The 25,127-nt window shown below is 46.5% G+C and overlaps 1 protein-coding gene across 1 annotated transcript in view; it reads right to left on the minus strand.

Annotated features, from left to right (window-relative positions):
• The window catches only part of ALG9 (ALG9 alpha-1,2-mannosyltransferase), a 944,483-nt gene extending 921,515 nt beyond the window's left edge, over positions 1–22,968 (minus strand). The window contains exons 1-4 of the mRNA XM_069614305.1: positions 22,747–22,968; positions 10,895–11,033; positions 6,966–7,100; positions 493–563 (exon numbers count right to left, since the gene is read on the minus strand). Of these exons, the coding sequence (XP_069470406.1) occupies positions 493–563; positions 6,966–7,100; positions 10,895–11,033; positions 22,747–22,892 (491 nt within the window). The 5' untranslated portion in view covers positions 22,893–22,968. The remainder of the gene's footprint in view (positions 1–492; positions 564–6,965; positions 7,101–10,894; positions 11,034–22,746) is intronic.
• Positions 22,969–25,127: the final 2,159 nt, after the last annotated feature.

A 25,127-nucleotide genomic window follows, 5' to 3' on the forward strand; every position in this document is an offset into this window, starting at 1 on the left:
TTCTGGTGTCGAGAGAACAGAATTTTATCCATTTCATACAACCAAAATTCCAGAAAGTAATCGCTTCATGTTGTCCGGCCGAATAATGAGACCTACTGTCATTGTTAAATAGATGACCTTTTGAAAATTCGATCGAAGAGTCAGGAAGTTCCTACACAACTCAAAGGGAACTGTCTCCATGTGATCAATACCATTCTTTTTTGTTTGTGTGAAACACTAGACAACATTTTATTCTTACAAATCATTATGTATGGAAATGTATCCGCCGAAGCAGGCTGTCTGTCTTCTGCACCACAAGGCGGTCTTTGGGAAGAGCGCTTGCGCATAACGAGTAAATAAAAATCAATTTTGCATGTTTACAGTTTTTCTGTTTCTTTTTTAAGTGTGGAATTATTGCCTTGTGTACCTAAAACATTTCTAAATGTATTATGGTATAGATCGCACACAAAAACAAAAAGAAATGGGTATTTACTCAATACTAACTGTACTTACTTATAAAAGTAAAGCTCACAAATGCAGCTGACAAAGGCCAAGAGACTCCGTAAAAAGTAAAACACAAGCACCTAGAAGTGGAAAGAAATCAGAGTTTTAGCATTCAAAATACATACACATAAATTGTGCCTCTTTCCCCGATTCCTCACACTGAAAAGATCTTCAGGTAACCTATAGTTCACAGATTTAAATCTGTGACCTACATACAGGTTACACAAAGTGCTGGCCTAACGTCAGGAAGTAAGGATTCTCAGCAGGCAGGAACTAAATGATGTTAGTTGCAATTCTGAGAATTCTGTTGGTGGACATTCTTAACCAGTGTCAGCTTAAACTTTCCATCTGCTCACGCTCTATGCAGTCTCTCTCCTCTCCTTCTGCACACACCCATACTGCCCACTGCACTCTTTGACCCCCACCTGCGCAAGTAGTTTCTACAGCTGCTCTCCCGTCTGCCTCTCAATCTTCCAAGAGTTTGCAAGTCATCTCTGCTACTTGAATTTTTTTCAATTTCCAGTGGCTACTGTTTCTCTTATGGGGAACAACTTGCAGGAGTGTTTCCTTTTCATGAAACTTTCCAGGTTTGCGGGTTGATCGCTTAGCGTCCAGTGTGTGAATTTAAACTCAGTATGACAACTTGGGCTGGCTGCTAATTGTAGTAAAGCCTGCAGGCAAATTCCGCTCTTAGCCGTCCATATCGACCCTTGCCTGTTGGTCGGCTAAAAAATATAAACCCAATTAACAAAAAAAAAGACTAGAAAAAAAAAAAATCAAACTTCCGGGGCCACCATTAGAACCGATTTTGCTGCAGGTGTTTGTTCAGATGCATCACCCCACACGTAAGCACAGGTACCGTCTGAGAAAGATCATCCGACAGGACCTTGGCATTGTAGCACATAGAATTGTATTGCTTGCATGGACTGCACTTCATAGAGAGGATGCAGCACATCATTTTTCAAGTAGCACATGGCCCCACGTCTGAGCATGACCTAAAGCACAGTGCATGACACCATTTACTACTCCTTACCTGCACAACATGATTGCAGAAAATGCATGGTGCCACATTCCTGCATGCATCATACTTCTTGGAAAACGCAGAGCACATTGCGTTACAGACCTGCCCACAGCCCAGCTCATGACACCACATCTTCGAGTTATATTTTTTCACATGATGGGCATTGTACACGTTTTGCTTTTCGTAGTTTCAGAACACATAGTGTGAAGCACATGAGACAGTATTCTTGTGCCTATAGGTATGCTAGGCACTATGAGCAAGAGCTTTGCCATTTTGAATAGGCCTTAGTTGAAGGCACGAAGCTGCCATTATAGTGCATTATGCCATTGTTGTTAGCTGCAAGCACTCAATTGACTTTTGGCTTGTCCTGCCAACAGGCTGAGAGCTAAAGGGCATGTGGGGAGAGGTGTGAGATAGTAGCCAGGTCTTCATTGCAAGGGAAGCATTTCTCAATAGGCAAATGCCTTGTCCCAGACAACAAGCGCTGCCTCGTCGATTGGGAAAGCATACATAATGTTTATGAAGGCCGCAGTGAGCGGTCTCAGGCAGCCACAATTTGAAATGGGCTGAATAATATGGAGAAATTAGCAAAATGATGGTCCAGGAGCAGTGTTCAGCAGTGGACAGGTCACATTTTTCTAGAAGGCCATTCATCTCAGGGAGGGTACTGGAAGGCGGTGTACCTGGACTGGCAACATGTGACAAGATAGTGTGAGACGGGCATGGTATCAAGAGAGTCACAGACTCAAAGATGATCTTTCAAAACCTTTATATACTAAAGTTTCTGAGTTGGTGTAATGCTTAACTGGGCCCCAACTCTGAAGGGATGCTTCTCTTAACTGATGCTTCTAAGGGCTGTCGAAGTTTGGAAGTCCAAAGTAAAAATCCATCAGTGTCTAAACCTACGATTGCCCTCACTCTGACAAAATCTGTTAGGAAGTCTCCTAACACCTTAAGTGCTAAGGACAAGCCATCTCATTCTCAGCACTACTTTTGCAGTGCGGAGGACAAGATAGCTCGCCCTTTTTAGCACTTGCGTTTTTGTGATCGCTGCTGGGCAGCGATCACACAAACCCTAACTCCAACCCCCGAGCTATGGGAGGAGGTTTCTCCTTACAGCCCAGGGTAAGATATCATTCAGTATCATGCCAGTGTGCGTAATGCGCGCTGACATGACACTGAATGCAATTTCACTTGCTGCAGCCATTTTGGCTGCAGCTGGTGAACGAGAAGGTAGGTTTCCCCCTCGATCTCAAGCATTTTCATGCCGTTTTGAACGAGAAAGGTGTAGTTGCAAAAGGGAGTCTCTCCCCTTTCTAACAACACCTACCTTGAAGCATTGCTGTGTGCGGATCGCTCGATCCGCGCCCAGCAATGCAACTAGACCACCAGGGATCCTTTTTTGAGGTGGGGATGAGGAGGCTGCTTAGTATATAAGCAGCCTTCTCCCCATCCAGCCCCCAAAGCATGGGGCATTATGTTATGTCCTCCCTGGGGGCATATGGCACACTAATGTGCCCATATGCCCCTAGGGAAGGGTCAAACGAAAAATAATAATATAGAAAGCACTTTTTTTGTTGGGGTTGTGCTGGGGGTCACTAGACCAGCGATTTTTTTTTTTATATGAAAGGGGGGTGGCAATCAAATGGATGGTGGGCATGTCATGTAGTCCTACCTGGGAGCAGATTGCCAGTGTTTTACTGGTGGTCGGCGGGTCACTAGACCACCAAGGATGGCTTTTCTGAATAGGTGGGGACCCTCTACCCCTCGTGCCCCAAATGGATGGGGCATGTAATTTAGCCCTCCCTAGGGGCAGGGTCCCCATCTCTTCCATGAGGGAAATTCTGTAACGCAGCCCAGCCATCGCTCCAGGATGGTTGTGGATGATGTCCCTGGCCTTGGGCAGCTGTCTCCCATGTGGGTTGACCGTCCCCAAGCCCACTACCCCCACTTGCTCTACCCCATCACCCATCCACCCACCCTACCCCCAATCTATCGCCCTACCCACTCATCGAACTCCCACTCTTTCTCCCCACCCACCCATCCTACCACTCCCTCTCACCCAACCCCCCCTACCACCCCACTCTTGCCCCACCCACCCCACTCCCATCCACTCTCTCTACCCCACTCTCTACCTTCACCCACCCTACGCCCACTTTATATGCCACCCACCTTACCCCCACTCTCTACCCTCACCCACTCTCTTCACCTTACCCACTCTACCCCCGCTCACTACCCCATCCACCCTACCCCAACTCTCTTCCCACACCCATCCTACCCTCTCACTTTCTACCCCCACCCACGTATTTCTACCCACCCATTTTTCTATCCCCACCCATCCTACCCTCCCAGTATTTCTACCCCCCTCTTTCTAACCCCACCCACCGAACCCCACCCACCCTACCACCTCACCCCACTCATCCTGCCCTTACCCAACCTACCCCTTTCTCTACCCTTGTCCAACCTAACCCCACTCACTACACCCACCCTACCCTCACCCTCTTCCCCCACTCTTTCTACCCCCCACCGACCCTAGCCCCTCTTTCTATCCCCACCCGCCCTACCCCCACTATTTCTACTCCCACTCAACCTACCCCAGGTCTTTCTACCCCCACCAAACCCTGGCTCTCTCTACCCTCAACCACCCTACCCCTCACTTACCTTGCCCCCACTCGATCTACACCTACCCACCTTACCCAACTCACTCTACCCTCACCCACCCCAACTCCCTCTACCCCATCCACTCAGCCTTGCAACTCACTCTACCCCCACCCACCCATCCCCCAGTCTTTCTACCCCCACCCAACCTACCCAGTCTTTTGACACACCCACCCAACCCTCCACCCCCAAGTCTTTTGACCCCCAGCCATCCTACCCCACTCTTTCTATCCCCACACATCCTACACCCACCTTTTCTATCGCCGCCCACCCACCTTACACAACTCTCTCTACCACCACCCACCCTACCAACTCTCTACCTGCACCCCCCTGCCAACTCTCTACCCCAACCCACCCTCTTACCACCAAACCACCCCAGCCCAGCCCTCTCTACCCACATCCACCCGCCCTACCACCTTTATCTCTATCCCCACCCTCCCTATCCCCTCTTTCTCTACTGAACTATAACACCTCTCTCTTTATCCCTGCCACCAAGCCTACACCCTTTAGCCCCCACCCTACCCCATCCAACCTCCTCTATTCCCCCCACCTACCCATATTACCCCCCTCATCCTTCCTCTCACACTCTTGCTATTTCTTACCCTCTCTCACCATTTCCCGCTCATATTTCCTCTTGCTCATCATGATGGCACGCTTCATCAATGGCTTCTTCCCTTGCTCTATTCCCCTTCTCATTCTATTACACAGCTGCACCCCTTATCCCATCCTCTTTTGCAACTTTGCACTCTCCTCCTTGCACCCTGGTGCCTATAAATGCAAAGAACAGCTGTAAACTCCAAAACTATTGCCATTGCCAATGCTGGTTTATATACAGTTCTTTCACACACACACACACACACACACGTCGCTTGTAGGGTACAATCAGAGACTTTCAAAACCGCCCAGTTCTTTGCTCCTCCTAGACGTGACCATTCTGATCTGTAACCCCTCTCTTGATTCCTTGCGCTTCCTTTTAAACCTTCACACCTTCAGGTGCTTCCTGCACCCCTTCTTGTTCTCCTTTATTTCTTTTGCTTCTTTCTCGTGCGCACTTGGACCTTTCTTTGCTTTCTCGTGCACCGGTCTTCCTTTCTCGTGCACACTTGCACTTACTTAATGTTTTCACTTTCCATCTGCGCCGCAAGCGCCTTTTCCTCTTGCATTGTTTTCCTTATCTGTATCTTGTGCTCTGTCTTTCTCAAATTTCCTTTCACTTTTCTGCTCTGTGCCGCTCTACAAGCTTTCTCTCGCTTCCTTTCACTTTTCCGCTTCACAATCTTTTTCTCGCTTCTTTCCCTTTTCCACACCGTGACGCTTTAAAAAAACTTTCTCTTTCTCCCGCTCCGCTCCAGTCAACTGCACGCTCACGAGTTTCTCTTTCACTGAGATGAAACTCACCGGGCAGCGTCGCGTTGACAAGCGGTTCCTCTGAATACACGGGGTGGAGGTCAGGGTAGCACCAGTGCCCCTCAGCCTCCCTTCGGACAGGCACAAGTCCCAAATGAACAAGCACTTTTCCAACCGCCAACAGCAGGATGCCTCACTCCGGCTCCTTGAGACACGGCTCCCTAGTCCAGACAACATCCCCAGCTCACTCATTCTTTGGAAAAATAGTCAAGCGGAGTCAGGTGCGAGTGATAATTAGTAAATGGCAGACTATCAGTGGGACAGTGAGTTCTTTCCATAGCTGGTTTCCCTTACATTACCTTTGTTGTTCCGTTGGGAAACCTTCACTACCTCCGGTCGCCTCTTCCTCGTCCATGTATTTGTTAAAAATGGGGATGGGAGATGGAATGCGTCTGGAAATACCCTATTAAAGCTAAGGGAGAGTGTTTTGAAAAGAAATGGGAAAAGGGGGAATACCATGTCTCACCCTTGAGTGTTCTCCTGCCAATCCCCTGTAAACCTCCACTCAGGTGATCCTCCCTTCGCTTGTCCGCCCCCAGGGTCGGCACCCAAAAACAATGGCCTTTCCCATGCCACCTGAATAGAGGATCCCAGAGGAGTAGATGGCAGAAAACCAACAGGTTTCTCACAATAGAGAGTTGCATAGTGAGAAGGTACAGATGGTGGGAATGGGAAACAAATAGAAGAGGTGTGTGCCATGTTAGCATGTTGCTTAGTGGTCCATCTCAGTGGGACAGTGAGACCCCAATTGTCTGAGGTGGCATGATGCAATCAAAATTAAGCCCTTTATTGAACTGTTTTACCCGAGATGGGATTGGTGCATTTTTTGGGCTGATCAAGAGGGGCGTGACCATGTTGGGTGGGTGGTGTTCCTTCTGTGATGAAATTGCAACTGCCAATAGTTTTTAAACAATGTATAGGGTTGTTTAGGTGGCTGGTGATGACCAGCCAATGATAATTGTTTTGTTACATTTCTTCTGTGATATGTTAATATTCTGTTTTTGACTATAGAATGTTGAGCTCCCAAGGGGCGGATTGAAGTTGGGTTGTTCTGTTCATCTTCCCGGCCGTGGTGTCAAAATACATTTTGTGTTTTTTCCTGCATATTGTGCACTCATTTTTGAGTTCTTGTGCATTGTTTTTTCCTGCTTTTGGACCTGTGTTGGGAGCGCCCCTAACTCAACAAATTACTGCTTGAATAGCAGCAGTCATCTCTTCAAGCCCAATAAAGTTGGTACAGCTAAAAGGGTAATAAGAACCATCCTGTTTGGGTGTTGGCTATAGAAATGGGACTTTCCAACCTTTCCCCTTCATTCAAAATGAGATCACTATTTCTTTAAAATACAATACTAAAAGAATAAAGTAAAAAACGACCCAAAAAAAAGTAATGTTTTACCTTATTGGTTTGTAAGACTTTTGCATTGAAGCAAGCAGGTAGGGCATGCAGCCAAAGGTATGCGTAGGAGCGGATCGCATAGGCGGGGGAGTACTCCCAGGTCTGGAATCCTTTTCCATAAAGGAGGTAGTGTGTCTAGAAAGGTTAAAGAACAACCAAAAAATACACAAAATCAAAAACACTGAAACTTAGTCATAGGACATTTTGAGTCAAGTGATGTAGGCTACGATTCTCTGCACAGATAACAATTGTGGTGGCATGAAACATACAGGGATGGTTTACAACTCAGTATGATATACTAAGTCGACTATCCGTTTCCCTCTCTTAATGTAGTTAAAGAAGAGGTGAAGAGAAGGACAGACAACCATACAAAGGCATAAACAGCTGAAAAAAGACGTTTGAAGAAAACTAACAAATACACATTTTCATCTGTGTTCAAAAAGGTCCATCAAAGTTTGTCCAACTTCAGAAATTTTAGAAGACAGTAAAAAAAAAAAAAAAAAAACAAAAAAAAAAAAAAAAAAGGGGACATTGGTGTGAAGTGTACTACCGGATGTTTGCATGGGCCAATGTATCATGAATGATGGCAAACTAATTCCGCAGAAAATGAGTGGCAATATGCACTGGTGCCAGTTAGAACAGACCAATAAGCATGCTGTGAGGGACAGGGAGGGAAGAGAGTCCTAGTGGTGTCTAGACAGACACAGTTTCTCTCATTGTATTTCTCTAATGCACTCAAATTCATCTATCCGGCCAAGTGAGGCCTAGACATTCATCCCTTCTGCATTACAACCAAGCAGGAGCACTACAGGCACATGCACTGCATACACAGAAGAGGCGGGCAATCAAAGCACATGTGCAGGGGTCAGGTTCCAGTGGGGCTCAAGATAGAGAATACTTAGGAAATTATTTGAGTCAGGCGTGCCTTTATACCTAAACAATGTGGTGATCTGGAGAACATAATAAAGTGTGCTAAACAGTGAAGTTGTGTCTTTCATTTAAAGACATTAAGCTGTCAAAGTTCTGTGTGTGAATTGTGGTGCATTTAAGAGACGTGCTAGAGAATAGAATTAGAAAAGGAGCCCACCCCCACCCATCTCATTTCATGGCATGAACACATACTCTTTTAACTCTATTAGGCAGGAGACAGCAAAGGCATACAAGTGGTTTCTGTAAGGAACTCATGGTGGCAACAGTAAAAACATACACAAGTGATCAGAGTTCAAAGGTGTTTATTAAACTGTATAAATGGGTGAGAAAAACATCTAATCTAAACCTAAATCTAAGATGGGAGCAAGCTACGACCATCAAATAATAATAAGGCAGTCCTAGTGGCGTCTTGTCAAATAAAAAGGGCCTATACTAAAAAGAATTATTGCCAATCCTTACCGCTAACTTACAAAATAGCGTGGGATAATTTTCATCAGAAAAGAAGTGTTCACAAAATTATAAGTCAGGATGGTATAACTGCGGTCTGCCTTTGCCACGTTTTTAGCATGGGACAAGGCGGGACTCTCGAGCACAACACACTCCTGGGCTTTAGCAGCACGAGCTTACAGTTAGTATCCAAGATATCAGGGCCTTCTGTGGCCAAGTCTCTTTAACACCAAGTCTCTTGCCTCAGAGGGCCTGATGTACTATAAACAAACAAAAAGTTCCTTTCAGTAATCTTCCTGTCGGGTGGTTTCCTTTCACCCGCGGATCCCCCTCAACTGGGCTCCGATCCTTTTTGTAACCTTTGCTTCAATCAGTTGGGTTCACATTTGCCGGTTTAACACAGTTCACTTATTCATAATACCTTGCGGGATTCACTTCTCTTAGCTTTTTCTAGCCCCCTTTCAAGCTCTCTCTTAAACCCCCAGTTTGGCGTTCCACATTTAATGTTCGTAGGGCGTTTCCCTGATTTGGTTGCACACGCCCGTTTCACAATGTCAAAATTTTGGTATTGGGTTAAGGACGTTCGATTGTACAGGGGATTTTGGCACAACCCTTCTATGACAATCTTAACTCTTATGTTGGCCTTTCCTACGGTTTCTTATTACTATAACGTTCACAAGAAAAGGGGACCAGCCAGAGTCTTTCGAATGGACGCCCACGTGGTGCCGGATCACTCTGCAGATGGTCTTTCACTGGGCTTTAAAGTTCACTAGCACACAAGTTCTTTGCTCTAACAAGTTGCCGTTTGCAACCTTTGCTCAACACCGTCCGGTTTACTATAGGTTCTCCCTCTGACTCACCGGCTGTGCTGACCTCCTTGTTGTTTCTTGTCTCTGGAGTCAAGGACAGTACCACGGTTGCAAGCATGCCTCCCCGCCTCGGTTATCAGGGCGGGAGGGTCCTGTGTACCATTGGCATTTGTTACACCACACGTCAGCTATAGTTCCCAGTCTTATGATTCCTTTCACAAAGGGTCGAAAAAGGGCAAGGGTACTTCCCTCCTGGTTATCCTTTCTGGTCTTGCAGCCTTTCTCCTCCTTTGAACTGCCGTCTTGTAATAGCTGCTTCCTCGTTTGTCCTGGCTCAAAGTGTGCTCTCGTGCTCCGCCTTTTATTCCTGTTGTGAAGGGAAAGGGCTGTCAGGTGTGTTTAGTTATTGCCAATTGCCTGACTCTGCCTGACCCTTGTGTTGGGACAAGCCAGGTAAACGGCTCTGGTGTCGACCCCTTGTCTTCCACGGTGTAAGAAGTGTTTGTGTCGGAAGGTGGCTGGGGGGGGGGGGGGGAAGGGGGGGTAGACCTAAGTATCCTACGGGATAGGATGGGGAAAAAGGTATTATAAAAGGAAGGGGGAACCGCGTCTCACCCGTCGGTATCCCATTTCCACTCCCCGAAGAACCCCCCCCCCCCCATCCAGGTGATCCTCCCCCACTGGTCCACTCTCAGAAACTGGATCCAATAGCGGTGGCTGTGTCCTGGCCACCTGGATGAAAGATCTCCGGGGATCCGGGGATTAGCGGGTGAGACACCTTCAGGTTTCCCCAAATTTCTCTGCTGCGGTCCTTGATAACTCTTGTCTGGAGGTCTAGAAGATACATCTTCTTGTGTGCAGAGGAGAGGCTACACATGAAGTGTGTTTATTGAGGATAGTATGTAACGTGCCTCGATTTTCACTCATGCCTGTCTAAAAGGATGTTTTTCCGGCCCGGACGGAGATAATAGTCCAGTGGGTTCAGAAAGCATACATGCCCCAATTTTAGAAAAATGTAGTGGCAGTGGTATCACTTAACCCTTTGCACCTCAATGACAATACATGAAGTGGCATCACATGATCTTTAAACTGTAATATATACCACGGTAAGCCTTTGAGTTTCAACTTTTTGCATGATAATTTACCCCATTTTATCTTTTGGGTCACATAGAAATTTCGAATGGTAGACATTGATCAAACCATTATATGATGCCGTCAAGGGCAAGGAATTGCAACACTTCAATGAGCATGGTACTAAACTGCGGAATTTCTAAGTATAATGAAAAAGCTGGAACACTTATCAGCATAGAACTGTTTCAGCTTATTAAAATTTAGGAGGGGTGAATGGAAGGTTTTGAATAGATCCTAACCACTGGCTTGGCTACGAGTAATACTTTATGCCACCGTTTTTTCTGCTTGGTGCATGCAAATCAGGCTCAGCTCTGCCCCAGAAGGGCAGATCACCCATGTCACTTCGCTTCTACACAGGTCCACAAGCAATGAGACATATTCCAGCCCCTTTGACCTGCTCAGAGTGTCCGATTCCTTCCTGGCCCCACTGGAAGCTGCCCATTACACCATGCCCCAATCGCATCACAGGACTGATGAAATATGAACACATCACGCCAACACTCAGAGAACCACACTGGATGAATCGCAAAGCCTTGGTTTTTCTTCTCTTTCTGAAAGTCAAATGATAAAACTATATTGCAATCAGGTTTTCATAATAGAGAAAGCACTCACTGGTTCCCAGTAGTTGAAGGTCTCATCACAATCAGAGATGTTGCTCCAGGATGCTGCGCAGAACCTAGCCGAGAGGAGGCACTTGAAAGCAGTGGATCCTTCAGGTGCCCAGATGTGTCCGGCTCTGGTATTTGAGGCGCTAGGTGTCCCAGAGGGAAGAGACGAAACCAACATGTTTTAGAGGGTTAAAACTGAATTTAACAAGTATCATGCATTATTATGGGTCTAATGGACATGGTGGTAATTCATCACACAGGCTGGTCCAAATAACTGCAATAGCCAAGGTTTAGTTTTGGATATCTGTAGCTTTTGTGTCCTTCTCCAACTGTGCCCATATGGGTAACAAGCACAATGTTGAAATCAGGAACAGGTGGCTAATTTGTAGCATATAGCCATTACCCAGCAGCGGATACAACATCGCAAAGGAAACACTTGTGGAGATGACATGGTCACTGCACTACAATCATCTTTTTGATTTTACCCTGGCACACATTGCACTAGGTGACCCACCTTGCCTAAAAAGTAATACTTTTCAAGGTCATCACGATGCTGAACGTCCAAAACATACACCTGGCCCAATAGCTGAAAGAAAAGAGGATGCAGAGGTGGGTGTGTGGTCAGTGGGATAGAGGGAGAGAGGCAGGTGCAAATCCAGAAGGGTTGATTTGTGGGACTAGAAGTACCTCAGCCCTGGGTGCCGGTGTGATGCTAGGAAGTAGTTTGTGGTGGTCACACTTGGGTGCGTGTTTCATCGGAATGGGAGTTCCAAGATCACTCAAATGGAAGCCAGGACTGCAAGACCAGGTTAGTGGTTGGTGAGAGAATGGGGTGATAGGACAGCAGAAGCGACCACTGGTGCTGCTCCATTAGTCTGGTGTTTTTTAGGCCAATTGTTGCATGTGTCCTGTAGCCGGCAAGACATACCAACCGTCGAACCGGCATGCTGAATGGAAACCACGTCTAGACTAGTGCAAACGGAACATGTGAACTTTCGTTTTCAGAACAAACTAGTGATCTTCCAAAAATTATCTGGGACCTGTTCCTAGATATATTTGATGAACTCAGAATGCGTGGTGGCGCTAGCACACAATATATATTGGTGTCTCGGTCCATGTATCAATTACTTCATTAACATGCAGATTCATCATGCTTTTTCTATAACTCACTCGTCAGCTGTGCTGGGTTAGTAGACCTATGATTCTTCCATTGTAAAGCATGAAATGATTAGTGGGGGTGGGGGGCACACATTTCAAGTTGCAAGCTAACGTCACTCATTCATGGCCAATGCCTGTGCATATTTTGAGCTTTGATTGCATATTTTATTAATTTTAATACTTATATAGTGCCTGTCGCCCAAAGGCCTCAGGTCACACATTTTTTTAGGGTTTAATGGTACATCTAATGCTTGAAATACTTTGCGCTCTCCACGGAGAGTGGAGTTACATGTAGAAAAATGGGAGGAGTTATCCTCAGATGCGTGGGTGAGACAGACTGTGCGAGGTTTTCAGTTGGGATTTTGGCGAGAACCGTCTCAGGTAATGTTGCCAAGGCAGATAAGGTTCAGCAAACAGGACGAAGAACTTTTAGACAGAGACGTAGAGTTACTCAAGGTAAAGAACGCAATAGGCCCAGCCTCAGAAGGTCACTGTTTTTAGTGAAAGGGAAAAACAAGGTAAGACCAGTGATAAATCTAAAAGGACTGAATTATTTTCTAGTGTAGAGACACTTCAAGATGGAAGGGATTCATCTTTTAAGAGATGTCCTTCAGAGAGGAGATTGGTTGGCAAGGATAGATCTCAGAGATGCATATCTAACGATTCCAATTCAAAGGGATCAGAGGAGGCTATTACAGTTTTTATGGAAAGGAGAGAAATGGGAGTTCAAATGTCTTCCGTTTGGTCTGGCGTCAGCTTCATGGTGCTTCACCAAGCTGTTGAAACCAGTAGTAAGATACCTGAGAGAACAGGGGATCAGGATGATTATTTATCTGGATGATATCTGCCTGATGTGTCAGGACAGGGAGATTCCGATAGAGCAGGTTCGGATAACTACAGTTTTGTTGCAACAACTCAGGGTTTTGATAAACTGGGATAAGTCGGAATAAGAGCCAGTGAAGGAAATTGAATTCCTATGCTTCAATTTAGAGACAACTCAGGGTTCTCTCAAACTCTCGTTAGAGAAGGTGAATTCCATAAAGAAGGAGATAAAGTGTATAATGGCAAAACAGGAAATTTCATTGAGGGAGATAGCGAGATTGGTAGGTCGTCTGGTAAGTCATCTGTCATCATCAATTCAGGCGATATTTACAGGACCTCTGCACTACAGGGCATTACAGAGGCTGAAGATAGATCATCTCAGGAGAGGTCTATATTACGAACAGAAGGTGGTTATGTCGCAGGAGGCGAAGTTGGAACTGGAATGGTGGTACTACCACATGGAGGCATGGAATGGCAGGGTGATATTTGGCTCATCCCTGGTGATAGAGTTGGATGCCAGTCGACGGGGAGCCAGATGTGGAGACCAATCGACAGGGGGAGATGGTTGAGCGAGGAGTGGGGTCTACACGGTTATATGGTCAAAAACAAAAAGGATCGAATGCCTTTTGATCAACAGTAAAATGATCGAAAAAAAAGGGTTGATTTATTTTTTATTTTAATGGGGGGGGTTCCCCACCCAACCCCCCCCCCCCCCGTTTTCTTTATTAAAAACATTTTTCTACCAACCCAAACTAATAAATATATATAAATAAATTAAAAAAATTCAACCTTTTTTTTCCGACCATTTAACTGTCGATCAAATGGTCATTCGATCCTTTGTTTTCGACCATTTGACTGGACACCGGTCTACACATCAATTGCCTGGAGCTTCTGGCGGGATCCTTTGCAGTCCGGTGTTGGACTCGGGAAGGAGTGAAAGGTACCATTCTTTTAAAGATGGACAATGTTTCGGCAGTCAGATAGATACATCGACTAGATGCCGACAGATGGCCAAAGAGTTTTGGCAGATATGCCTCCAAGAGGGAAGTGTAAGAGTGGAACACCTGCAAGGAGATCTCAATCTGGTAGCAGACTGGAATGCGAGATACTTGAGGGACTCCAGCGATTGGCAACTAGACAAATCAGTATTTCAGGAGATAATGCATCGGAGAGGTCCATGTCAGACAGATCTGTTCACATCGAGATTGAACAGGAAGATCTCCAGGTTTTACAGCTGGAGACCAGATCCGAAAGCAACAGATGCATTTCTCCAGGTTTGGGGGCCAGCAAGAGAATATTCTTTCCCTCCGTTCGCCATGATAGCGCGTACAGTGGCGCAGGTCAGGCGACAAGAAGCTACAGTGATTCTAGTGACACCAGACTGGAGAGGTCAGGCTTGGTTTCCAGACCTTCTGAAGTTGTCTTAGGAGGCTCCAATTCCGTTACCACGCAGAGAGGACATATTGTTAAATCCATCAGGAGAAACTCACCCATTGGTACGGTCCGGGAATTTGAACCTGATAGACCAATTCTTCCTGGAATCGCCCATGCTAAGTCAGGAAGGCTCAGGAGTTTATTAGGAAGTCATGGGCCCCAGCTACCGGGAAGGCCTACAGAGTGGCATGGAGTAAGTGGAGTAATTGGTGTATGGAGAGAAAGGTTGATCCCATACGAACAGATGTAGTTCACGTAGTGAATTTTTTGGCAGCACAGACGGCTCAGGCAAAATCTTAAAGGACCATTAACAATTATAGAGCGCTGATATCGGCAGGTCATGTGTACATTGAGGGTAGGCCAGCAGGTGAGCAACCTCTGGTATGTAGGCTTCTGCAAGGGATCAGATGCATGAGACCACCCACACCTAGATATTCCCATTTGTGGGATGTGAGTGTGGTATTAAAGATGTTTGAGACTTGGCCAGACAATGAGTATCTTTCTAGGAAAGCGCTGTGGGCTAAGTTAACTACTTTGTTATGTTTGATTTCATGCAAGAGAGAGTGTCTGATGTGAAGGCTTTAGAGGAAATAGGAAATCCTTTTCCCCTTCAGGAGTAGTATTCTATATAGAGAAGAGAACGAAGACAAACATTAAATCGGTTGAGTATACTGCTTTTCCGGGGAAGCCTCAATTGTGTCCAGTTAGATGCTAGATGAAGACAGGACGAATATGGTGAGACCCAATGGGGAATATCAATTGCTGATAGCTATTAGGACGCCTTTTAAAGCGGCAACATCAGCCACCTTGCCTAGATGGGTAAGGTGGTGTATGGCAGAGGGAGGCATAGATGTACGTCAGTTTGGAACACATTTCAAAAGGGGTTTGTTTGTTTTGTTTGTTTTATTACTTGTATTGCGCACCAGACCCAGGGGTAACCGGGCGCACTGCATATGACAATTTACAGCTTAGTTACAGAAACACAAGGGCAAATATGGAGACAAAAATATATACAAAGGCAAAAATAATGGTACAGGTATTTACAGTCCTACTCAGACAGGCGGTAAATGCTGAGAGGTAGGTGTGTGCAAAAATACAAACAGTGGAAGGACATGCGGAATAGGGGCAGTTAGTAGTCCATTGTTTGTCCGTGTCTTTGATCCACCTTGTAAGGTTATATCGGAAAGTGGGGTATGGTTGATCTGTCCGCAAGCTGGATGGAAGGGTGTTCCATAGTTGGGCTGCTATGACCTGGAAGCTACAGCCACCAACTCTGCACAATTTAAATCTGGGTGTTGAAAAGTTATTGGAGTTAGAGGATCTGGTGAGTCTTGTTGGATTTATTCTTGTGAATCTCGTAGAAAGGTAACGTGGTGCTGCATTGTTTAGACATTTGTGAACAAGTGAAGCTACCTTTAGCTGGATTTTCTCATGAGTTGAAAGCCAGTTATTGGCTCTTCTAAATTCAGTGATGTGGGCTCTTCTGGGAATACCTAATGCTGCTCTAAGCACGTTGTTCTGCAAGATTTGAATTCTTTTGAGAACTTCCTTGTTGGCCCCAATATAGAGCGAGTTGCAATAGTCCAACTTCGATAGAACGAGAGCTCTAGCAAGTGTGATGCAGCTATTGTTGGATTAGAAGGGTTTGCCTGCTCTTATCAATTTACAGGTGTAAGCGGTGGCAGAAGCCATCGCGTTGACCTGCTTGTTGAAAGAGAGGGTAGAGTCCAAGTAGAAACCCAGGGTTTTGACCGCGTGAGATGTGGTGATTTGATTGTTATCAATGTTAAAAGAGGAATAGTTAGGACTCCGTTTTTTGAGGGTAGAGGGTGTGCCAAGGATAATGACTTCAGTTTTGTAGTCATTCAGGCATAGTCCACGAGTGGCCATCCATGCCTTTATGATGAGATACACCCTGTTCACCAAGGCCAAATCCTTGTCGTAATCACCAGTAAGTGGTAGGAGAATCTGAGTATCATCTGCATAATTAGTGTAGGTGATACCAAGAAGGTCCAGATCATCGAAAAGGGGCTTTGTGAAGATGTTGTAGAGTGTGGGAGAAACACAAGATCCCTGGGGCACGCCGCATGTGATGGGGATGGAGTTTGCTGCCACTGTGGTGGAGAAGACTCTCATGGTCCTGTTATTGACGAAGGATTGAATCCATGCTCTGACTCCTTCAGAGAAATGCGCAGCCATGTCCAGATGCCTACAAAGGACCTTGTGGTCAACAAGGTCGAATGCAGCCAATAGGTCCAAATCCCTCAGCTCATCGATTTGTGCCTTTAGGTCTAAGAGGGCTGTTTTGGTCCCGTGCTGAGGACGGAAGCCAGACTGCCGTGCAGGTGGTTAGTTTCTAGGTGTTTCTGTATTTGTGAATACGCCACTTTATCTATGATTTTTAGGAGGAATGGCACGGTAGTGATTGGGCAGTAATTTGTGGGTATGGCTGGGTCTACGGTCTGTTTTTTAAGCAGTGGGAGTGAGTACCCAGGATTCTTTTAGGTTACTTGGTATAGACCCTGTTGCGAATGAGGCATTGATAAGTTTTGAGATGAAGGGAGCCAGGTCTCTGGCTGCGTCCTTTATCAGTTGGGCTGGACATTGGTCTCCCTGGCAATTTGATGGTTTGAGTGACAGTATAATTTTTTCAGTCTCAATAATGGATACTTTGGAGAACTTGAAACAAGGAGTGTCAATGTTATTTTTAGGAGGGGTGATAGTTATTTTGGGCATGGTATCCAGACTAAGTGAGGATTTTTTCTTGGCAATTTTGGATTGGAGTGTTGTCACTTTGTTAGCCAAGGCTTGCTGGATATTGGTGCACCATAGTTTGTCTTTGACACAGTTGTCTGGCGCTGGGATGGGAGATTCTATTTCCTTTAAGATGAAGAGTTCCTTCATACTACAGTTGGCTTTGGCTATTCTAGCGTTGTAGGTTTCCCATTTAGCCGACAGTATTTCCTTTTTGTAGAGGGTAGATATATCCCTCAGAATGCTTTTATTTTCTTCAGAGGGTTGTAGCTTCCATGCAACCTCGCATTGCCTTTTTTTGGTACGAAGTGTTTTCAGGTGGGGGTGTACCAAGAATTGAAGTGGGCTTTGGGTTTGCTTTGTCTCATTTAAAGTGGTGCAATTGAGTCCAGTGCGGAGGACATTGTTTTGTTGTACTCATTCACTAGAGTTTCAGGGTCCAGGTAGTCTGGTAGTGAATTAAGTGTGGGAAGGATGAGTGGGAGTAAATTGTTCGGGGTGATGTTTTTTTTATTCCTTGTTGGGATGGGCGGTGCTAGCTGGGCGAGAGTGGGAATAGGTCTGTTGGTTTCTAGAGCAAATGTTATATGGTGGTGGTCTGTCCAGATTTGGGGGGAGATCGATATGAAGGAGGCGTTGCAGTTGTGGTCTGCCACCCAATCGAGTATCCTACCTTTGTTGTGGGTAGGGTGAAGCACTCTTTGTGAGAAGCCTAGTTCAGAAAGTAGGTTAGCCACTCTACTTGCACGAGGGTCGTTGAAACCCAGATGGACGTCCCCTAAAAGGATAACCTGTGATGATGTTTTTAGGTTATGAGATAGAATAGTAGAAATGTCCTCCTCGAAGGTTCCAATGGGGACTGGAAGTCTATAAATCAAGTGGATGGTGAGGGTTTGAGAGTTGTTAATAACTAACTTGGCTGTGAGGCTTTCACAGGATTTAGTGTCGTTATCAGCTAGCCTAGTAGATAAGTTAGATTTGACAATAAAGTCTATGCCACCTCCACAGGCTTCGCTTCTATCTGACGTTAGAATGGTGTAACCATTTGGGATAGCTAACATGATGGCAGGTCCTGCAGCGGCATGAAGCCAGGATTTCGTAATGGCCAAGAAGTCAAGGTTTTCGGTCTGGATGAGATCAGCAATCTCAATGGCATGAGCAATCATAGATCTGGCGTTTATTAAAGCACCTTTTAAGCAGTGGGTGGTGGATGTGGGTGTACATAAAATGTCTTGGATCGTGGCAGAGGTGTGCTTAAGTGCATTCTGTGTCCTCAGGTGTATGCTGTGTGGTTTTTCTGTGCTCCTGTTGGGTGTAGTCTTGCTACAGTTTGACGTGGTCAGCGTTCTAGCACGTGGTTCATATAGTTTTGCAAGTCTGGCACAGAGTCTAGCATTTCTGGAAGTGGTGTTGCACGGTTTGGACTCAAATGTAAGGAACTGTTGGCGTTCTTCATCCTGGTCATTGTGACTAGTCAGCAGGTGGGATTGTGTCTGTGTCATGGTGGGGGAAAGGGCCAGGAGTTGAGAGGTGGTGTAGTCAATGGTAGGGGCTGGAACGATCCTGAGTTTGCAGACTAGGACTGTTGTTAGTATGAGAAGGGCTAGTGAGACTTGTAGGGTTTGCATCTTGTGGCGTCGCCGGGGTAGGGTGGGCACTTCAGACTAGTACAATGCTATGTGGGTCAGCCCATCAAGGTAAGACAGATGCAAATAGAAACAGTTGACTCAAATGCAATGGGGCAACACATGGCTTCAAGGTGAAGCAATTGACTCAAATGCAACGGGTCGAGACTTCGATTTAAAGTAAAAGCAATTGGCCGATATGCAAGGGCAGCCCCTAGGCGGGAAACAAATAGGCAGTAAGGGTCACCTAGATTCAAAGTTTACAGGGATGGCTAAAAATGCAGCTATCAAATGGCAATGCAGTAACAGGTTAAATGCAGCTGTCAAAGGCAGTATAGTGCATGTGCAACTGTTAAGGCAATACAATAGGTATACTGATAGGTGGTGATGCAGCTGGTGGCCAGGTATAGATAACAAGTGGCAATACATGAGCTCAAGTACAATTATCAAATGGTAGTTTAAGTGGGAAACAAGTGGTATTACAGATGCAAGCTGGCTCTCACCTGACGGTAACCTGATTAGTCTGGTGTCTGGGTGGTGTTTCACCTAGATTCAAAAATCCCAAAATAGCAAAAAATCACAGTGGATTGCCCAACACTATAAAGCCATGGAGAGCGAGTCTGGGTGGGGGGGGGGGGTCTATCTTTGTGTTGAGGTTCTGCATGTTCCAAATGGTATGCCTGATTGGAGTGTTTGTTGAAGGTTAGAAAGTTAGACCGTTGAGGGCTGTGGCATTTAGCAAAAGTTACCTCTGTTAGTGTACATCACTAGCGGGCATCACAATTCTCTAGGCGCATGGGGAGGTGGTCTGGCCCTGGGCTCTGGTCAGCTCGGGACAGTTGCTGGTCTAGCCCTCAGGGCCTTTCCAGGAAGGGCCGGCTCACGCCTGCCGGCTTCCAATAGGCTTGTGATGTTGGTACAGGAGGGTAATCAGCAGCAGGCATCACTGTGGTGGAGGGGCTGGCTCACGCCTGCCGGCTTCCAATAGGCTTGTGATGTTGGTACAGAGGGTAATCGGCAGCAGGCATCACTGTGGTGGAGGGGCTGAGCATGGTGAACAAGGTAGGAAAAACGGGCGGCCATCTTGAAAATATAAAACACCTTGTGTGCTACAATGGTGGTGGGGTACTGTAAGCATTTAGATAAGGGCAGCACAACTCATGTGCATCGCGAATGCCTAAATAATAAAAGCTCACGTTGTTAGATATTTCCTCGGCTACCGCGCCTAGAGCCCTAAGAATAGCGATATAATATATTGCTGCATTTAAATAAAGCCAGCTAGCAGCACACCTTTGCATGGAATTCACAGCACCCGGAAGGTGTCATGACCAACTGCTCCTGCAGTGGTTCGGAGCTCCTGCTCCTGCTATGGTGTCAGGGTGCTATGGCGTCATCGGCCTTCATGGCAGGAGCCCGCCTAGAAGATATTTTGAAGGCGGCAGACTAGTCTAATGAGGTAACATTTAAGAATTTTTATTTTAGACCGGTAGAACAAGTAGCGTTGTTGGTGGTAAGCTTTAAACGAGCATAATCTGAGCCTCCGAGTCTTTAATAGAATCATGACTTTCTGTAACGAATTTATGGAAAATCTGTATTAATACATCTATTGTGCTGTAGAATCCTTCTGGAGCCCCCATTGAAACGGTAATAGTAAATACAGTGTTATAAAGTGAATTCACATGAATCAATAAAAGTTAGAACATTTTGTGGTGATTATAATTTGTTGGTCTTTTTACAGCGACCAACACACAGATCATGGAACACACAGTGATACAAGACACATAGTCCTGAAGAAGACTGTACCACCAAACAATTGCTGCCTTTTAGCCGAAACTTAAGTTAACAACGAGAAAACAGATTCCAAGCATCTAAAGCTATTTCAAACAATTCAGAGAACCGTTTGCCCTCTGGTTGTCAATTATACCTCCATTGTTTGTTAACCACATGAGCTTTCTTTGTAATTAACGTTTGCCCTAGTATCAGAATATGAGGTGCTTTGTTTGATTCACATGAATTCACCTGTAATTGTGAGAGACCTGTCTGTCCGTTTTATGTTAGGTTATTCTTCAGATGTGTCTCATGCACCTGAGAGTGACACGCATCCATTTGATTGACAGTGTCATGTGAGTGACTGACACTTCAATTTACAAACAACGCTTGTGAGTAGGATTCCCTCACTCCCCCCTCCAATGCGTGGCAGTTTACACTCTGACTGTCAGCCTCCTTTTGCCTGGCAGCCCGCTGTGACTGACAGTCCCTGCTGCTTGCTGAGTGCAGGCAGCCCGTGCTGAGTCCAGTGTTGCCAGGCCCGCTTATTATAAGCGACTTTGGGCTTCTTTTTGCCCAAAGTCGCTTATAATTTTTGCTGGTCGCTTGTCGCGGTTTTTGTCCGCTTATTTCCCCTATTAACCGCTTATTGTTGCGCTTATTCAGTTCACTGAATAAGTGGTTAAGAGGGGTAAGTGGGCAAAAACCGTAACAAGCTGAATCACTTCCCCAGCAGGCAGCACTCTTCAATCTAATTCCTGTTGCGGCGCAGTGACCCCTGCTGCTAAATTCCATTAGCAGCAGGGGTCACTGTCTGTGCCGCAGCAGGGATGTGTAAAGCACTACAATGAGCCACAGGGAAGTTAACTCTTATTTAAATCATGGTCTAGGACTTAACATCCCCGTGGCTTACTGTGGCACCTTCACTTTTCCAGATGCAGTGCTTTCAAGGGAAATCCTGCTTTTTTGTATGAACCTGTGACTTTCGCTGTACTGTAAAGGTTAAGGACACTCTCCGATAACAGCGTTAGACCTCCTACCCTGCCCTCCCTTTTGTGCCACTTTTTCCCACAGCTCTGGACACACTGATATGCTTTCTTGTGCTGCAGAATTCGTCACGTCATAACACAAATGATAGAAATGTTTGAAACGATGGAGTAATTTAGGCGAAGGCTGAGCACAGGATGGGGTGGGTCATGTGGATATGCTTGCATACATGCCAACATTCTACATTGCTTTGGAGGGAGGTGTCTCACCGAAATCGGGAGAACCGAATTCTCCCATTGGATTGCATTGGGGTTACTATTATTTTAGGAGGGAGAAACGAAAATTTTGCAGTATTTTCAAATGAAAAATCGGGAGCCTCCGCCTAAAGCGGGAGTGTTGGAATATATGATGCTTGTGTTTAGCAAGTGCTAGCCAGCCTTCTTTCGCATTCCATGGAGGAGGTTGATATTGAGAGGGTTATGTTTTTAGGCGAAGGCTGGGCACAGGATGGAATGGGTCGTGTGGACATGCTTGTGTTTGTCAAGTGCTAGCCAGGCTTCTTTCATATTCGATGGAGGAGGCTGATATTGAGAGGTGTTATGTTTTTAGGCGGAAAGCTGGGGACCACACCAGTTGAAGGTCTCTGTGTGGCAACACACATAATAACGACTTATACTTTTTTTAATAAATGCTTTGTGCTAACATTTTGTTGTTTGTGTTTTCTCTATCTATATTTGCATTATTGTTATATTTCTTAATTTTGAGACCTATCCACAGTGTTTTAGAGGTGCTCTTGTTTTTGTCAGCTTATTTGGTTGGGAGTTAGCTTGTTTTGGGCTTGTTTTGAGTGGGCATTCAGCTTATTTTTTCCTTTTGACCTGGCAACACTGGGTGAGTCCTGACAGTCCCTGCTGCTTGCTGAGTGCAGGCAGCCCGTGCTGAGTGTCCCTGCTGCTCGCTGAGTGCAGGCAGCCCGTGCTGAGTGCAGACAGACCCTGCTGCTTGCTGAGTGCAAGCAGCCCGTGCTGAGTTCAGACAGCCCTTGCTGAGTGTCCCTGCTGCTCGCTGAGTGCAGGCAGCCCTTGCTGAGTGCTGACAGTCCCTGCTGCTCGCTGAGTGCAAGCAGCCCTTGCTGAGTGCTGACAGTCCCTGCTGCTCGCTGAGTGCAGGCAGCCCGTGCTGAGTCCCGACAGTCCCTGCTGCTCGCTGAGTGCAGGCAGCCCCGTGCGCAGTGCTGACAGTCCCTGCTGCTCGCTGAGTGCAGGCAGCCCCGTGCTGAGTCCCACACCCGTTTCGCCGAGGCACTCACTCGCTCTGGGCAGTAGCACCTGCTCCCCCGGGCTCATCGCATCCTCCGCTCTCCTCCGGAGCTCTGCTGCTGGCCTCACCGCTGCTAGAGGGGGTCTGCTGCTTGCTGCCTCCCCTCCCTCTCTGCCGGACACTCTTGGACGCCATCTTGTACTGCTGGCAGCCGGTGGCTTCCTACGCGGAAGCGCGGCACATGTTACCAGCAGGCGGCCATCTTTACTGAGGGTAAACACTCCCGGTGCCGAGGATGAGGAGCGAATTATGGCACGCCACGTCCCATGATGGGACTCGGGAAAGGACACGAGAAAAGGGACAAGTTAGAAGCTCGCGTTGTCGTGTTTGGCGGAGTGCACGAATTTAGAAAGGCTGCGAAGAATGGAAAAATTAGAATTCAAATAGAAGGTGTGAAATATCACCAGCACTGTCATAAATAAATAAATAAAAAGTCTACATATAATGGAGATCACACATGAAAGTACTTTATTCCATCACATGCCCTGCCTCACTACTTGTGGTCACATGACCCTGATGTGCTGTTGTACGCGGATGTACTGTCCTTTGCACGAAGTCGTATCTCCCCCCAAAATAACTACATAGCTCTCAACCATTTGTGTTGCAAAGGCGGGTGAAATCACACGATTTTTTATTTTTGGCGGGTGAGACGCCCATTGGAATGAATGGGCGTGCAGGAGGCTTGGCGGGTGAGTCAGCACTTTACAAGGCGGGTGACACCCGCCAAATGCGTGTGAGTTGAGAGCTATGTAACTATGTCCTACCCTGTTTCTTCAATCCATCTCCAAAGTCGTCTGGTGCTCGTTATTGGGGCGGGTTGTGGTGCTGGTCATGGACACTGCAGCAGCCCCCCAGTGGTACTCTGGGACACCAGTGCCACAGAGGCCCAGCAGTGCCTCAAGGGATTGAGGAATAGGGTGGTGATGTTCATCACACCATCCCCCTGAGGTGCTTTAGGACACCAGCACCTCAGAGGCCCAGTGCCTTGAGGGAGTGCTGGGGGGACACCCAGTCCTTGAGGGGCAGGGCAAGCCTTGCCCGCTCATGCAGACCCCGGCTGCATTCCTGGCAGGGGGGGCCATGGCAACCTGGCCTGCATGCCCTGCTTACACAGGGAGGGCCTGCATTCCTGGCAGGGGGGGGGGACATGGCAACCTGGCCTGCATGCCCTGCTTACACAGGGAGGGCCTGCAGGCCTTAAAAAGAGACTAACTCAGAACATTCTGTTTCGGAGTCTGCAGTCGTTCTGTTGCACGTGCCTGCAGGGCTCCCTTTTATTAGCTTGGGCCATGACACAGTCATGGCCACTCTTAAAAGGGCAATACACGTGGGAGGGATACATCCCCTCAAAGGAGAAACACACATGGGAGGGTCACTCCACAACATCCATCCTTTTTCATAAGGAACAAACAAATGGTATTACAACATGAATGATTTCCTCCCTGTTATAGAACGACATTACTTGGGTTACTTCAGGGTCATGGGGTCAACAACCAACAGGATATGCCACTGCTACACACATGGGGCTCACATATTTATGCACATACAACACATAGTAACCCATCACCCTCAGGTGACATTCACGGTGGGCGAACCGCCGGTAGATGGTTGAAGGTTAGACCACAAGTTACAAAACCCTTTTTTAACCTGGGGTATTGTTATAGTAGTTAATAAGCAAACGTACAATGTGTGTGTAGAATCTGTATGCGTGTCATGGTTCGAGAATGTAGCCATTCTCGAACCATTGTAATATGTGAGGTTGACGTGGTGGCATTAGGCTCCGGAGGCTCATGGATTAAACTTCCTTTAAACATATATGCCTCATAGACTACTTTACTACCATTGGCGACAAGGTACCTTGTGGGTTGAGCCCCCAGAGTTTGTTCAGCAACACAGCTTGGATATAAAAGCTGCACCGCCTGGCGTCACGTCTACAAGGATGCGTGAAGACTGCTGTTCTGTAATATTTGGTATCCCATACCGATCCGGTATCCCCTGTCTTCGGCTGTCTTCGTAGATCGCAGACTAAAGTAGGAGAGTTCCGAGCCTCGGTATGGAGTACCAAATGTTGCACAACACATGCATAACGCCCGAGTTCCATATTGTCCAGTCATGGGAGTATTCAGCATTGCAAGAGGGGCTGGCGGGACAACCACGGCGAAACTCCTGCTACTTTCCCCTCAAATGCAGTGCATGCAATTCCAGGTTGTCTCATTCGAGCCCACAAACCGGCCACCCCTGCCCCAATCTATTTTTTTGGTAACATTACTAGTGGCATCTCGCATTTTAACACAACAAAAAAAACGGCAGAATCATTACAGATGCAGGGAACTCGTCTATTAGAGCTGTGTCCAGGCACTCTGGGGCAAA

The sequence above is a fragment of the Ambystoma mexicanum genome, chromosome 9, assembly GCF_040938575.1.
Source record: "Ambystoma mexicanum isolate Mex_15411 chromosome 9, UKY_AmexF1_1, whole genome shotgun sequence".
NCBI lineage: Eukaryota > Metazoa > Chordata > Amphibia > Caudata > Ambystomatidae > Ambystoma > Ambystoma mexicanum.